General features: G+C 40.1%; 1 protein-coding gene across 1 annotated transcript in view; it reads right to left on the reverse strand.

Moving 5' to 3' along the window:
• Positions 1-14,303, reverse strand: part of SNTB1 (syntrophin, beta 1 (dystrophin-associated protein A1, 59kDa, basic component 1)) — a 68,032-nt gene extending 53,729 nt beyond the window's left edge. The window contains exons 1-2 of the mRNA XM_009995377.1: positions 14,279-14,303; positions 1,525-1,741 (exon numbers count right to left, since the gene is read on the reverse strand). Coding sequence (XP_009993679.1) covers positions 1,525-1,741; positions 14,279-14,303 — 242 coding nt within the window. The remainder of the gene's footprint in view (positions 1-1,524; positions 1,742-14,278) is intronic.
• Between the last annotated feature and the right edge of the window lie 2,559 nt (positions 14,304-16,862).

Consider the following 16,862-nt stretch of genomic DNA (forward strand, 5'->3'; position numbering starts at 1 on the left):
TTCCACAGGAAATGACAGCAACACAAAGTGCAAACCATGATAATAACCAATTTGACTCTCCCACGCATTACTTCTTAGTAACACCTAAGAACACAGACATTTGTAGCATGCTTGAAAAAGTCTGCTTCACTGCAGAAGCATCATGAGCAATGAGTGTGTCCCCCTCTGAATCAGTCTTCCTGGCCTTCAGAGAAAACAGAGGACTAGAAGAGTGACAGCAGCTCAGAAGTGCAATACTGTCAAGGAAAAAAAAGAAAGGAAAAATGCTGAAAGAATGAAGCCAACACGTGTAGAACACTGTTACACTGTACTGATCCAAACAACGCAACCTGCATGGATATTTTTAAAATACACTCCCTGGCAGAGAGAATGACAATCTCTCAGGCTAGCAATACAGCTGTCAAACCCCAACATCTTAAACTATGCAGATATATGTGAAAAAAACAATGGCCAATATCAATAACTATCTTGATTACAACTGGAAAAAGACTGAAATGAAGAGCAGAAGCTAATTAAAGCAATACTAAACAGCAGCATGGGGGCGAACCTTAAAATCGGTCAAACAACTATAAAAAGAAAGAAGGAAAACTACAGACACTGATCCAAGTTTCTGAATTGCACTACAAGAGATTACAGGGGAACCCATCTTCCCCAAACCCCCTTTTGCTCTCCCATCTTCTCCAAACCGCCTTCTGCTCTCCCATCCTCTCCTTATCCTTCCCTACAAATGAAAATGTAACTTTTATTGATGCCCATAGGTAAGTACTGAGAGTCAAAAGCATTACACTCAGCTTCTGGACAAGCCACCACCCTGCAGAAAAACAAGGGCATTATTTGGATGGAAGAATCAGTATGTATTACTGACTTGACTAGTCCCTTTTTTATTAGCAGCTGCTAGAACAGGGAGTGCACTGGTGTGGTGCAGCTGTTCCACATATGTTATAAATAAGGTCTGGTAAAAGCTCATCCTATTTTTAACATTACGAAAAAACCCGAGAAGCCACAGAAATTCCCCATTAATGCCTTGTAAGTAGATCTTTTCTCCTATTCTTGACTTCAATGCCCAGAGCTAAATGGACAAAACAGCCCACTCTTAAAATAATATTCATTAAAAAAAAAAAAAATGGAAAGAAAATGCAATTTAATGAAATTAGATTAAGATATCCCAGAAGATATAGCAAATCGGTGTGTACAGTGTCTTTTTCTTCAAAAGCAGACACTCAATCAGGATAAAAATAAACCCCTGCAATTCCATTTCTAATATAAAAAGTCAGATTACCTCACTGAAGAACCTTTCTAGCACTACCCAAAAGCTGAGAGGTCTCCACCCCCACCCGCACAGCTGGGCACTAACCCCAGCACCACACAGCTCAGACACCACCCCCTTCTTCCCAAACCAGTCCTCGCTTGCCCTCTCTGGGCTGCTGTGTGCAGCCAGACCCCATCGCTAGCTCCTGCTCACCCCTCCAGTGCTGAAAAGGCCAACAAGGCAAAATCCCCACCCTGGGCAAATCCCTCCCTCACCTGTTTTCAGGGTCTGACACCGTCATGTTGCGTGTCACGTAGCACATCTTGAGGGGTATTGTCTTCTTGTCTCTGTGGATGGAGAGCGAAAGCTGCGACAGTGGGTCAGCAGGGGCACAACCCAAGCGGGGAGATTCGGGGGGAGGTGTCTCCCACCCAATTTCTGAAACAGGGGAGCCTTTCTTCACATAGGGGGTTGCTTCTCTCATGTATTTCACTATGAAAAAGAAAAAAAAAAAAAAAAAAGGGAAGCAATAAATAAATGGATATTCAGTGTTTGTGTCCCATGTGGGTTCTTTGAACTGGTATCAATCCTCCATGTTGTTTTTCTACTTGTCCAGCATCCCAGCATTGGAAGCTGTGCAAATACAGAACATGGAGATGTGACTGCAGTCCATCTCAGTATAGTGCAATGAGTAAAATGAAGGGAAATAACAGAATAGGAGAACTAAGAACATATGGCTAGTGTAAGGCCAGGAGAGCCATCTGACCTCTGCTCAACAGGTTGTAAGTTCTCAGGTAGCAATTCAGAGTACAGAGCCATGGGTTGTCTGAGGTATAAGAGAAGTTTTTTTAAGAAAGACATTCAACCATGTGACAGTGAAACTATTATTTTTTTTAATCTTGCAACGATGCTCTCAGTGCTGCAAATTCAGGTCTCACTTCTGGTTCATGCCTGTCAGTGTCTTGCCACTGATCTGAACAGCTATTTCTACTTGATGGGAAGCAGTTTTAGCTGATCTACTTGTACATCTCTATATGGAGTAAACAAAAACCAATTCACCTCTTAGCCTTCTCATGGAGAAATAAAATTGAGTTCAAGCCTTTCATGAGAGTGCAGGTGTTAGATTAGATCTCTTCTCAGCCCCTTTAACACTTTTTTTCCAGTAGCGATGGGAAAAGTGAATGTAGGATTCCCAAGTGATCTTAGTGTAGCCAAAAATCAATATCTCTTTTGCACTTATACTTTGTTTTCCCCTCTTTATGCAGGCAAATATTACAACATTTTCCCTGGTTTTGAATTCTTCTGACAGTTCAAGATCGCTTTTGCTTTTCATGTGTTTGGCAAATCTGCCAGCTTCATTCTCTTTCTCCTTCACAAACCTGACGGAGCTCAACCAAGACAATACCTCACATTTAAGTATCCTGGTTAAAACATATATATCCAATGTACACAGCTGTGGCTGCCAAACTGGCTGTCGCCACTTGATTGCACCCGTGACTCAAAGAGCAACGACGCAAAACAAAAGGGCAGGAGCACCATGAACTTATTTGGGGAAGTTATTAAAATGCAGAGAGGTGATTTCAAGGAAACAGTGCAGATCATCACATCAGCTGAGGAGGCTTGGAATGACTGAATAAAAGATGGGTAAATTACAAAAGGGCATCATGGTGAAATAGGTTAAATTAGGGAAAGCAGACTGAAGTTTTGAAGTTTAAAGTGAAAGCAAGGGAAGTATTCAGAGGAGTGGAGAAAAACAAGAGTATTTCTGTCAAAACCACAGAAAAGGTGGACAAATTCAGAAGTTCTGTTTTTGAGGCACGTTGTAACAGCTTTGCCAAAAAAGATACTTGTGCAAACTAGAGCCCAGGCTCTGTGACAATCTATTGGCATCTCTCCTCTAAAAACACCCTACTACATACCTTGCCATTGTTTGCTCTGTCCTTTCTAAAAAAATATCTGTTAAACTCAATATTAAGGACTTCTGTTTTTAGGTATTTCACAGGATATTCCTCTGTGAGAAGGTTAATTTGTGATTTATCAGACATGCTCTTCCACCCAACACTGCTGTTTTTTATTTCTTTGCCCAATACTATTCTGAGAAATTTTTGAAATTAATTTCTTCACCCATTAGGGAAGGGCTGGCACCAAATCTCACCAGGTTTCCAGAAACTATTTAAGGCAACAGGTGTTGAGTTTGAATTTTTGTAGACATCTGGAGTCCATTATCTAAAAACCTGTGTCACCTAACTCTCAAAACCAGTGCTCAGTCTTGGGCAATCCATAAATTACCTGATTTTCAAAGATGCTGAAAATGAGCAGTTTCAGCCTGTGCCATACAGAAACTGGTTTTAGCACTCAGCATCTCAGCTTGGGGGTACTCATAGCCTTTGGGAAACAGAGAGACTGAATACATATACGTGTGGTGAATCTATTCCTGTTTACACTGAACATATACAACTTTGTAATTCATTTAGACGGGAGGAACAGCTGAAGCTGTAAAAATAATGTTTGAGTGCAAACACAATTTTACTACCTTTAAAATTAGGTATTAACAATTAATCTGTTAAAAAAAAAAAGTAATGCAGTCAGTTTTTGAATTCCATTACAGTGACATGCCAGCAAATGTGATGCTAAATAAAGGTCCAGGTCTAAATAGTGTAGCTATTTCATCTGTGCTATTTTCAGCCTTTTCCAGCTGCAGCTGTATGCATTCAACCTGAGCACCTTTTAATTAAGGAAAGGAGAGTGGGGCAGGGGGGATAAGGAAGCTGAAGTGAAAAACTTGGCTCTAAACCTAAGCAGGAACAAAAAATGTGAATTTAATTCCCTGGAGATAGGGACAGAAGAATAAACCCATCCCTTTCGTGTGCCAAGAAGCCAAGTTTCCGTGCAATGCGTCGGTGAATTCACGACAGGCAGCTGCACTGTTTCAGAAACTCCTGTGAAAGAGGAAGCAGAAGGAGGAGGAGAGAGTAGAAACACAACCCTCCTTCCACAAACTAAGTCTCAAGCACAGCACCTTGAGGAAAAATGTCCTATGAAAACTCCTGGCAACTTCTGAACTTCCAGACTGTTTAGTTTCCAGTCTTCGGTTTCTACTAACTCTCAACAGGAAAAAGACTTACACGAATAAAGATCCGTTAATATATTGGTAAACTGCTGAACACCATCTTCCTACAAAATTCTACAAGAGAATTAAAAAAAAGAAAAAAAAAAGGAATATAGGTTTTATGTCCATAGAAATGGATTTTACTAGTTTTCTACTAATTATGCCCTGATTCCCACTAAACACAAATACAGCTCTCCAGACCCTTTGCTGAATTCTGCTGGGTTTTACAAGCCAGACTATGGTTCTTGTGTATTCAAATGTGTTTCACATTTTAAAAACCTCCAACTGGATACATATAAGTGCCTAAATGGAATACGGGAGTTGAAGAAGTGGCAGAACTTGATCCATTTGTATATTTTTAAAATTATTTAAATATCAGTCACTGTTTCCTATTTTTTAAAATTATTTAAATTTCAGTCACTGTTTTCTATTTGCCCCACCAATTCCATGATTACACATCCATAACCAAAGTCCAGTTTATGAATTTAGCTGAAATAAGGCACATGCTGTTCAGATGATACCTAAGTTTTACCAGCAATTATTTACTATTTACCTCTAAACTCTGGATGCAAATACTGCAGAACACTCTGTTTTATACCAATGCATCAGTAACCTCACTACACACACAGCAATTTATGGTCACCCTCCACGTGCCTACATTTTGCAGTCTGTCCATTAACCTGTTCTTAATCAACCTAGAAGAAAACAAGTTGTTACTAGTATGGATTATAGGCACATTCCTATTCCACACTGCATTATCTGAGAATCTTGAATGCGCCAACGTTAATGTATAGCTGAAGTTATACAATTCACTTCCACCATCAAGTTTTAAACCAGAAAAAAACAGGATACAGACTAGTAGACATTAAAGTAATGATGTGGATAATATTCTGTTCTCAGACCATTACACTCAAGAGCTAGATTTCCCTTTGGATACAGTAGCACAAATCCATGTACTGACTGAAAAAGAAAGTGTCTGTAGAGAACACTGGTTTTATATATTGCCAATGAAACCAGCTAATGGATTAAAACACTACAAGATTTTAAAAAATTAAATAAGATATGCCATTATACAACAACTCTGAGTTATGTATAACTATTCTATAGACACGTATATATATGCATTCAGAATAGAGACATATGAATAATACACATACAATATTAAATATCTATTTACATAAAAATACTACATTCTTTAAGACAACCAGAATATACTCTGCAGACATAGAAACCAACACACAAGTAATGGTAAAAAATTCTAGTGGTTTAATTATGAGAACTCAATTTAATGATAGACTGTAATTCCAGTCGAGAGTTGTCTAAACTCATCCATTTGATGCTATAGCTTAACCTCAGAGAACCTTATATTCAGTACTAATTAATGATCCATGCCCCTTTGGTGCACCACTAATTAGAAACTGCGGTCAAGCAATTAAAATTCCAATCTCCGGAGCACCCCTCCCCACAAAGAGAAGAGGAAGGGAAGTGGCAATCAAATGAATTAATCCACTGATACACACTGAAAAATTTTGCATTTATTTTTTGATCTGTAAGACAGGCAATGTAGCTTCCAAAAAAAGCACTTCATTTATAGGCACTTCTGCCAAGTCCCAGGTTTCCACAATTAAACCTTTGTTACTGTTCACAGATGACTTTGGTTTTTTTTGGGGGGAAAAAAGCAGGCTTTTAATGAGAAAAATACTACAGACCAACTTGGTCAGGTTCTTGGCCAGACACAGTTCTGAGGAACTGGGACTCTTCTGACACATTCAAACTGTTTCCTAGGAGGAAGGACAAAGACCACTGTGGAGAAGCCAGCACTCCCAAGCAAAGCTCTTTCATTACTATAGGAATGAGGACAGGATGTGTAGAAAGCAAAAGGAACAACACGCTCCAACCTACTTGAAGAAAGATGATCAAGGAATCCCCCTTTGCACAGGAAAAGCCCTGTCTCTCCTCTTTATAAATTTGTTCTTTCCTGAGTAAGTAACTCAGTAACTCAGAGACAACTACCAAAGGTAAGTAGAAAACCACCCAGACACCTCTTGTGGCATTTTTCAAAGGATGTGCTAACATTGCTGATACATATATCCATAACAGATGTATTTTCCAAAGCTCCCATAAATCCATCTTCAACTAGTCTGGTTTCTGCCTGGTTGAAAGATGGTCCAGAGGAGGTGAGCTAGGCAAGTCCTCAACCATATTTAAGATGTTGTACATCTTAAATACATGTAGGGATCAACCTTCAAAATCACTCAAGCCCAGAAATTGAACATGATGAAGTCAATTGTTTTTATCAGCTTATTCACTATGAAGGCATTGTTTGACTCATCTGTGCTGAAGTGAGTATACCAGACCAGCTCCAGGCAGTCTGGCATACAAAAACTTCTCTTGCAAAAATGATTCTTGGTTAGTTTAAGAAGAAATGTCAGTGCAAATCTAGAGGAGGTCCAACCTGCAGGTACGCAGTTCCCTTCTGGAAAGGAGGAGACAAATGAAAACAAATACTTCTAAGGTTGAAGACAACACCACTACATGTGCAAGTTAACAACTCAGTCATGTAACAGCTGCTGAGGTGATACTGTCCCAAGAAAAGAAGTAGACAGTAGCAAAATCTCGAACCAATCATTGCTGGTACGTGGCCTTTAGAAGGGGAGATCAGCCAAATAAATCAATCACTCAGCACAATTGCGTCATTATGCTTGAGGGAAGGTTGAAACACAGAATTTGCAGTCTAGTAGTTTTGGTAAGGCACAAACCAAAATGCCCTAAATGGTTTCAAATCTAGTTGTAACTGAAAGGGCAAGTCTTGCCATAAAATTTATAAACTGTGTCCAAGCAACGCCTAAGTCCATGCAGAGTATTTTACACTATTGCAAATTACTCTGACTTTAGCAGAGCTGGAAAAAGGTCTACTGTATTAAAATTAAATCAGTACCATCATACCAGAAGTTGGCTGCTAGGTTTTATGTTACAGACCAAATTTCCAGTAAAGTCAAGCAAACCATATGACCTACAGTGAAGACTTTTGTATAAAAATGAGACAAGAATCTGTTCAGGTGCTGGTGCCATCACCAAAACTAATACTCAAATATCTGAAGAAAAGAGTTTATGAATCAGATCATCTATGAAGATGTGTTGCATGACCCTTTCAAAGGCTTTAATGTGGGCACAGACAAAAAAACCCCAGTTAATAGTCCTTCATGTGAGTGTTTTCACTTGCTTTCCTACAGAAACATGTGTTAGTACATTCAGACAAGTAACATCCATTAACATCATCTGCTTTCCACTGTGCTTTGAAATACTAAACCTCTCAATCTGCCAAGAGCATCAGTTCTCCACCTCTGGGAGATGATACAAATTAGTTAAAATAAACACCTTGTGAGAATACAAATCTCCTTCATGCTTTACCCTTCTCTCATATGTAGTGAGACTAAGTTGAATTTACCATTTTTTGCTGTTTTTAAATTAATTCAGCTGAATTCAATGTATGTTGCTTCATTCCTTAAAGAGATAGAATTTGATCTAAATGGTAAGGTTCTTTAAATCCTTTTAAAGATACATTCACTGTATGTACTTACTATACTTTTTATTTGGAAGAGATGAGTGAGTGTTTTGAAAGAGAAACTTCAAGAGACAAACAGGTCTTTAAGATAAAGTTTACCTGAAGGGAAGGCATTAGCAATGGGTGCCAAAAGGCTGCTCTTAACAACCAGGCTACAACCTTTTAGGAAGCAACAAATAGGCTAGGTGAAAAAGATGAAAAATTGGATTTTAAAAACATAAATAATACTTTGTTCTGTTCCTTTAAAATAGCAGCTGCTTGTATAAAAAATGTAGAGCAAGGTTAAGCAGTGCTGTAAGAACCATAACATGCTTACACCCCCAAAAATGAAGGCAGTTCCAGTTCAAAGCACCTTGCAATCAGCAATTTTTTGTCATTAAGAGGATTTGTCAATGAGGTGAAGAGACCTGCAGTCCAGACAGTAGAATCTAGGCCCCATCAAACAGGAGAAAACATGCTGCTCTCTGTAATCATGCAAGGGTGCGGTCTGTGAAACCTCGTGGTTTTGACAACCCGAACAGGGCACAGTGACCAGCCACACTGTGCTATCCGCAGCAGGTCTCAAAAACACATAACGTGCCACTGAAGATGTCTTAGAAGTCAAGAAACTGTAAGAGGAAACTCTGTGGTGAGTTTTGGCAGGAGCCACAGACAGCCTCTGCAGATGCCTTCTCCTTCCCACCTATACCAGAGACCTCCCTTTCCACTCTGATTTCAGCACTTGTGGAGCTGGAGATTATATCTCCAGGCCATTCCTTGCTTCTGTCTAACCCCCAAAAAATCTTCAGTGTTAACTTCTCCTCAGTTTCTTTTCTTGAGATTTTGCCTATGCTATGAGCTGATTCAGCCACTGGTTCCCCAAGTCTGATGTTCCCCTTTAGTAAACACTACTTCTACTTGAGTTTCCTCAGAGCAAAAGTTTCTAGGCAGTGAAAGCTTTAAATGTCTGTTTACCTTACACAGTTTATCATTTTTGTCAACTTTAAAACCTAGTAAATATTAATGCATTTGCAGTCCTCCAGAAAGCCATGGTTTTATACTCCCCAGAGACGAGCATGAGCAAAAGACACGTTCTACTCACTCTAGTCTAGACAGCCCAAAAGCTTTGCTTGCAGTCAGTATTTTACACCCACTTCTCTCAGCTGTCACTGCTAGCCATCCCCTTTCAGCTCCTTTGTGAGTTACATTGAGGTTCTAATATTATTATTAGTCCATGTTGAGGTTAACAACACACATGCTCAAGAAATTAGGGCTACTTTCAATGTTGGGCGAGATCTTTGTATTTCTGTTCAAAATAGATTAACAGAAACTAAACAAACATGAACTTCTATCACACAGCATCACAGTGAAACCTGAGGCTGGATCACCGGCTTGGTTCAGAGCTACAAGTATGTGACACTTGCTAGAACTTGAGCTGATGGAGAGACCAAAAGCAGTTACAGGTTGCTGGTCATCTAGTACAGAAAATTTCAAACCAACCAATGAATAATGAACTACAGACAGACTCTTAACAGTTGATGTTGCCCAATACTTTCCATTATAATTTCCATTACTCATACCTATGTGCAACAGTTTCCTTCAAGTGATTTATTTTAAGCTGCAAAGTTTCTGTTTCAGTAAGTTGGATGTATTCAGTTCTGATTTTTTTATATGGCACTATAAGTGGAGGAATTCTAGTGGAAAGGTCCTATAAGCTATTCATCTGTCTTCCAAAAAAGTTATGTACTTCCTCAAAATAAATGCAGAGATAACTCTCTTGCCATCATCTGAAAAACAAATTGTAGCTTGTAAATATACTGTAATCCTCAGATGTGCAATGTTTGGTTAAAAGGAAGATGATTAGGCTTCATCTAGAAGGAGACATTAGCAGCATCTTGAAGAGCTTATACTCAAAAGAAACACTACTCAATGGAGACCACAGAGCAACTACATTTGCACAAGTGTCTCTTATCTAATAAACTAAAAACTGAAAAAGTCTACTGTCAAAACCTGCAAGCAGTAGCTATGTAACTTACTAAACTTTGATGTAAAATGTGACGCAGCTCATTCGCTACATTGTTATGTGACAGTAGGAACACTACAGTTAGAACTGCAAATCTTTTATAACGAAAGTGGAAAACATCTGAAACAGGCAATTTGGGAGCTGAACATGGAAATTAGCAGTCACATTTTGAGCAAAACCATTGTGGGACCTGTGAGTCACTCATCAATAATCAAATGGGAGCTTTTGCTCGCCTCCAAGGCAGAAAGCTTCCTAAGTTTAAAAATAAATAAAAAAATAATAATAAATAAAAAAAGATGGTTTAGTCTAATTATATTAGAACTAGGTCATCATACTCCTTGTAACTCTACTCAAAGCACAACAGAAAAATGTGATTTCACATAAAGCAGAGAAATGGAGCAAAATACATTCTTCAGTGGACTTGCAGATTCCCAAGGACCATTTCCTACCCAATACTGACATGTATTTTAAAATATAAATCTCTGGAATGAGTCAATTCATAATTTCTCATGTGCTACTCATGCTTGCTGTTTCCCTCCTATCTGTTAGTATTTACAGATCCCTTTCCAATCACCCACACACTCAGATGGAATTCCAGGTGTCTGGCATCACCAGTGTGCTGTAATTTTTCTATTTACATGAGTAATCTCAAGTGTCAGAACAAATATTTCAACGACTAGTGATTAGGTGAAAAATACATAAGGGTATTATGGTTTTAGAGCATGCTGTTATTTCAGCAGTCACACAAATCATTTAGTAGTACAGGACAGACTGAAAATGGCACTCACTGAGGGAAATTACTATGCTGTGTATGATTGTACCTGTTTTACAGACGACTAAACTGACACAGGCAAGTTAAAATGCCTTTCTCAAAGTTGAGCAATAAGTCGGTGACAGAGTTCTCAGCACCTTTTCTACCCCTTTAAGACTTTCCATTTTTAAACAACCCAAAGGGATCCCGGTGCCACTGAAAACTGGATTTACAGTGCTTACAGTCTTCTCCCTGTGAGAAGACCTTGAAGGCCTTCAAAGATCCCCAGGATTTAATTTGAAGAGCAAGGCTGCAATCACTTCCAAAATGTCAAAGTTCATTGTTTCCGTTCTTCACTGAACAACACCAGGAGCTTTGAAAATAAACAAACTCTAGGCACTCATTCACCTAACAGCTTGCCATATCTTGTGTGGCTGGCCTATCCATCTAAAGGCCTAGGATCACCATACAAGTTCTTATTTTTGGGAATCCTTTAATTTGCAGCTTTTCCAACAGGAGAGACCAATAGTCATATCCAGAACACTTAATTGTCAGTGATTACAAATATTTATATCTATATGATTCAGCAGTGTTCCCAGGTGGCCAAGAAAGCCAATGGCACCCTGGCCTGTATTAGAAATAGTGTGGCAAGCAGGGCCAGGGAGGTGCTCATCCCTCTGTACTGGGCATTGGTGAGGCCACACCTTGAATACTGTGTCCAGTTTTGGGCACCTTGATACAGGAAGGACATCAAGGTGCTGGAGTGTGTCCAAAGAAGGGTGACCAAGCTGGTGAAGAGCCTTTAGAACAAGTCTTATGAGGAGTGGCTGAGGGAACTGGGGCTGTTTAGTCTGAAGAAAAGGAGGCTGAGGGGAGACCTCATTGCCCTCTACAGCTACCTGAAAGGATGTTGCAAAGAGGTAAGCACTGGTCCCTTCTCACAAGTAACCGGTGATAGAACAAGAGAAAATGGCCTTAAGCTGCACCAGGGGAGGTTTAGAGTAGACATCAGAAAGAACTTTCTCACTGAAAGGGTTGTCAGACATTGGAACAGGCTGCCCAGGGAGGTGGTTGAGTCACCATCCCTGGATGTGTTTGAAAGTCATCTAGATGTGGCGCTTGGGAATACGGCTCAGTGCTGGACTGGCTAGAGTAGGGGTAATGGTTGGACTCAATGATCTTAAAGGTCTTTTCCAACCTAAGTGATTCTGTGATTCTGTGGTATGTATACAAGTATGTAAACACGAACAGATACACAGATATATAGACAATGTGAACACTACTGAAGTTCAGAGACTTGGACTGCAAAATCCCATGAATGCCCACGCGCCCGCCTACCTCTCTGCCCCTTTCTCATTTAAACTGGGAATAAGAGAATTTGAAGAAGCATCCAGTCAGTTCTACACTGCCAGATGAGAAGAGTCACTTTTCTCCATCAAACATCACCATCTCCATGCTGCCCACATCACAGTTCAACAGGAGAAGCACAATTGCTTCTCTAACAAGACATATGGAAGTTTGTACAATAGTCTTAAGACTTCTGTGTATCTAATGAAACAAAAAAAAAAACCAAAACAAAACAAAAAAGGAAACACAAATTTAAGGAGGTCTCTAAGTCTATCATTGGGAACTGGTATGAGTATTTGGCCAGAGGAGGGAATAATGTAGAAACTATTATTTATTTCAATGTGGTGTAATGATAGTTCAAGACCACTGTTGCCTGGTTCTGAAGTCTAAGTACAATCTTAGGCTGTCTCTTCACCTGAAGACATTTTCAAGATGACCCAGCAGGTAATCAGCAGATCTGGAATGGGGTTTGGCTCCACACCTATGTCCTTGCTGGTCTACAGGCTAGGAGAAAACCACCTAAAGCAGACAGATTGCTTGCTGAGGCACTGGAAGGGAAACAAGACCCCACATAACATCACCCCTTGTATTTCAAGAAGAAAAGAAGGCAAGACTGTATGTTTAGCAAGGGCAATAAGAAGAGAGGGACAATGAAACATTAAGCCACATGCTTGTGCCTCAGTGCTTGGGTTTCCATTTGATCTCTTTCCTCCCACAGATTATGGATTTTCTCTAGAAATAAACCACCAAAACCTTATCAACAAACTACAATTAAAAAGTAAGCACACTAATCATTAGCACTGGCTAAAAGGTTATTCACAGAGCACTTTGAAAACAAAAAATTCTCAGACTTCCAGCACTCAGAGACCACGACTGAAACTCAGCTGTGCTGCCACAGGATCATGGCATCATGTGCAGTTCTTTGCAACTCCAAGTCCCTTACCAAGATGATAACTCTTCTCATCTCTGAGAAGCTGTAGTTACTGTATCTTAAAAAATGCCAATGATAGCTGATGGAATATGGTCCTTCTGGAACCCCAGGAAATAATGTGAAAAGATGTAAATTTTTTTGCATGTTTATTGTTTTTAACTACAATAATTTAAAACTATTCTGCAGACATTATCTCAGAAATGAATTAGTGAACACAGGGAACAAGGGAAGCAGTGAAAATCTTCATGAAAATCTTAATAAAAATCCTAAAGATCACAACACAGAAACTGATTTTTTTCTATGAAATGGGTTTGTGCTCTGAAAAATACATTGTCACTCCAATTCATTTATTTCTGTGCAAACAAAATAGTATTCTGAATTGACAATTTTATTTTAAATGCCCTTTTAAGATCAAACTCTTTTTCTAATAAATATTACATGGAAGTGTCTCCCAGCATCCATTTTGTCACAAGGAAAATTCAGGTAGTTATGATTCCATTAGGTTTCTTGCAGTGGACTGGGCATTTAATCAATGGGAGCAAAGAGCATCTAAATAGGGTTAGGCTTCAAATTCCTTTCTGTGAGAAGTTAAATCCCCATTAGCTCTGAGCCATAAGCCCCCGTGGCTTTAGCATGCAGCTTAAAAGATAACTCTGTGAGGGGTCACGGCTCTTTACTGTAGTACAGAAAGCCTATTTCACAGATGGCCCTGCAATAATAATGTAAATATAATCCTATTTCAGGGGACACTTTATCCTTCCAGAAAACAAGCAATGTTTTCTGTTCCAGAAAAAAAAATAATTAAAAAAATCACATTAATCTTCAATTTAAGGGCAAAGTAATTCCCTGTTTCACTCAGGCCCTATTACAGAGAATTACTGAGGCTTGCCTGGGTACTGTGCTGATGCTGGGGCCAGCGTGGTCCCACCAGCCCTCCACAGGTCAAGATAGAGAGGTTGCACTCAGCAGCTGCTGAACAGCAAGTACAGTTGACTTGGCTCATCAAAACATATTTCCTCACTATGTCAAATGCCAGTCTTGATAGTTACAGTTCAGGTCAAAGCCAGGTTAAAACAGTACAACCTATTGTTTTTCAGAGTCTGTAAACTGCCTGCCAAGTACTTTTTGGTCAACTAATATGGGAGGCTGATAACAGAGTTTGGAAAAGAAACTGGCAATTCCCAACTGAGCTTCAAAGGGCTGTAATGAAATGCAACTCCGTGTCAAATCATCACAGAGAAAACCATTTGTTTAATCAGTGAGAAGAATGCTAATTTGTTTGTATCTCGAATTTATTTCCCATTTGTACTACTGGAGCACTTACCAGGATTAGCAAAGAACTGGCACATGACAGCCTCAAATGCTGTGCAAACACAGAACAAAAAGCTGGTCCCCTCCCAAGGAGCTTAGAAATCAAGTACAAGTTAAGAGACAATAGGGACATGACAAGGAAATAAGCAGGCAGAAGAGCCTATGGTAAAAATAATGCATGTATCTCCCAGTGCTGTTACAGTTCTTTGTATTCCTCTGTAACAGAGACAGCAGAAGCAGGTGCTGTTTGTAAGAAACACTGGAAAATCATGAGGAAGAAAAGGAAATCTGAGTAGGATGACACAGTTGCTAGGATGCATTTGTAATTAATAGTGGCAAGAATTTTCCCTGTGTTATTACCAGCACGACTTTCCAAGCAGGGATTCCATCAAGTCTTAAACTTTCAGCACCATCTCAGGCATAACAGGTTTTTGCAGTGGAGTCACTGCTTGAATTCTGCAGATAGATGGACAGCTGTAGCTGTAGATATAGACAGATATAAACAGAGATATAAAATGGTCTGTCTGAAGCAACCGGGACCACCTAGCCAGACAAAGATGCACCCACCAGAGCCATATGGAGAGGATGACTGGTCTTGAGGCACATGTAATGCAAAGAGGAGTCCTCCATATGTGCAGATAACTGCAGCTCTGCCAAAACTCACCCTTGCTGGCTTGGACTCATATGTTCAGGCCAGCTTGCACAAAAGGGCAAAAATCCTCTCTGTATGTCTGTATTTTAAGTCATCAGAATAATTCTGTTCCAAAAGTAATCAAGCTTGCAAGGCAAAGACAGACTAAAAAGCAAAGGATGGTGTATGTGCAGGCTTGCCACTAGCACAACTGGTTTTCTTTATGCTCCACTGTGGAAGGACTTTTGAAAAGATGAGCTGAAAGCTCAACTTTCCTCTCCAGATCGTTGACACTTTTAGAGAGGCTTGGGGATACACAACAGGGGTAACTATCTGCTTGAGGCTTGTTTACTTTATTTAGTTCAAGGGCAGGTCTCTCTTGCTACTTGCAGAGTGCACAATCAGATTATATCAGCTCTTTTTTTCAACAGCAGCACAGATGGGCACAGCCCAAAAAAAAAAAACCAACAAAAAAACCAATTTCTGCCTCAAAGAACTTCTGATCTCAGGATCACTTACAACTTCTGCCAAAGTCAGTGGGTTCATCTTCACTGGGAATTAGCTCAGGTTCAGTGGTCAAAGCTGAAGATGTGAATAGGCTACGAAGACGGGAAGAAAGGGAACTGAGAGGAAAACTAACACCAGAGGATAGCTGCATGAGTAGCTGTTGAATCCCCATTCCCCAAGAGGTACCCCAAACGGAACCACTGGAAAAAAGTTTTTACTTCAGCCATACAGGACCATGCCTCAGTGCAGATCACAAACGCTTACCTGTCTGTGTCCCCACCATCAGGACACTTCTGCAGTTGCTCCTCTTGCCCAGAAGAGGCTGAACTAAAATTGTTGGCACACTGAAAGCCTAAAGCAAGACTTTTGAGGAGCCCCAAGACTAATCTGCCTGGACAGTTATTGCATTTAAGAAAAGACAGGGAGCTGGGACAGGATTTTAAGCTAGCTAATGGTGGAGGCATGGTTGTGATATTTACCTCTTCTACCATTGGAAGTGCCACAAACTTATTCTCTAGCATTATTTATCCACCCTTATTCTCTGGGTGGGTAAATAATGGCCCACTAGTTACTAAAGTTAGGAGCTGAGAATATTGGAGTGCTGTATACAATCTTTTTTCAACCAAGGGTTATTCTGTAACTGTTTAATTAAGTGCTTGATAGATTAGAGAATGCAAAAGCCTATTAACTGCAAAGAGAGCAGACCAGTTCAGAAGTATGTGCCAGTAAACTGGGTGCTTCTAGGTCACTTCAGCCTCCTCAAGACTGTTTTTCACACCATTTATATTGCACTGCTTTGCCTCACCCCACTAAAGGGCCAAATCATCATGTCCTACAGATACAGGCATGGAAGACTCATGGGATTCTTCCAGGGTGAGAGCACAATCCCTGCACCTCAGTTCAGTTTATGATCACCAGACCCAGCTCATGCTCTACTGCTTATAAGGTTTTTTTCTTAGCAAGCAGTGCCATTAATGATTGATGACCAGAAAGCCATGTTAACAAAAGTCTTAAGGAGATAATTTAGTAGCAACATAGCTACTATATATACTCAAGCCAATAGAGTAATGTATAGACCTTTGCAAATACGTACACATATATATGCATCTCTTCAACATATGCCACATCCCAGGTTGGTGTTAAACAGCGAGAGATTGTGGGCTCCCCATTCCTCTAGAAGCTATTACCATAGTGGAGATATTACCAGATAGTGGATATATTACCAGAAGCTATTAGCATAGTGGTCCTACCCCTTAACTACTGGGACCAAATCTGGATGGTTCCTCTGCCAGGAACTACTCAGCAGCAGTCTCCCCTTCACTCCAGAATCTACCCCAGTCTCTTCCCTGCCTCCCTCCCACAAGCACATCTCACCCACCCCACTGAGTGACAGTCTCCCCATTCAAGCCCAAAACACCTCACCTTCCCTGTTACCCTTTCCCTCAACGACAGGAAGGGC

Source organism: Chaetura pelagica, unplaced genomic scaffold, assembly GCF_000747805.2.
Source record: "Chaetura pelagica isolate M959 unplaced genomic scaffold, ChaPel_1.0 scaffold53, whole genome shotgun sequence".
In the NCBI taxonomy this organism is placed as follows: Eukaryota; Metazoa; Chordata; class Aves; order Apodiformes; family Apodidae; genus Chaetura; species Chaetura pelagica.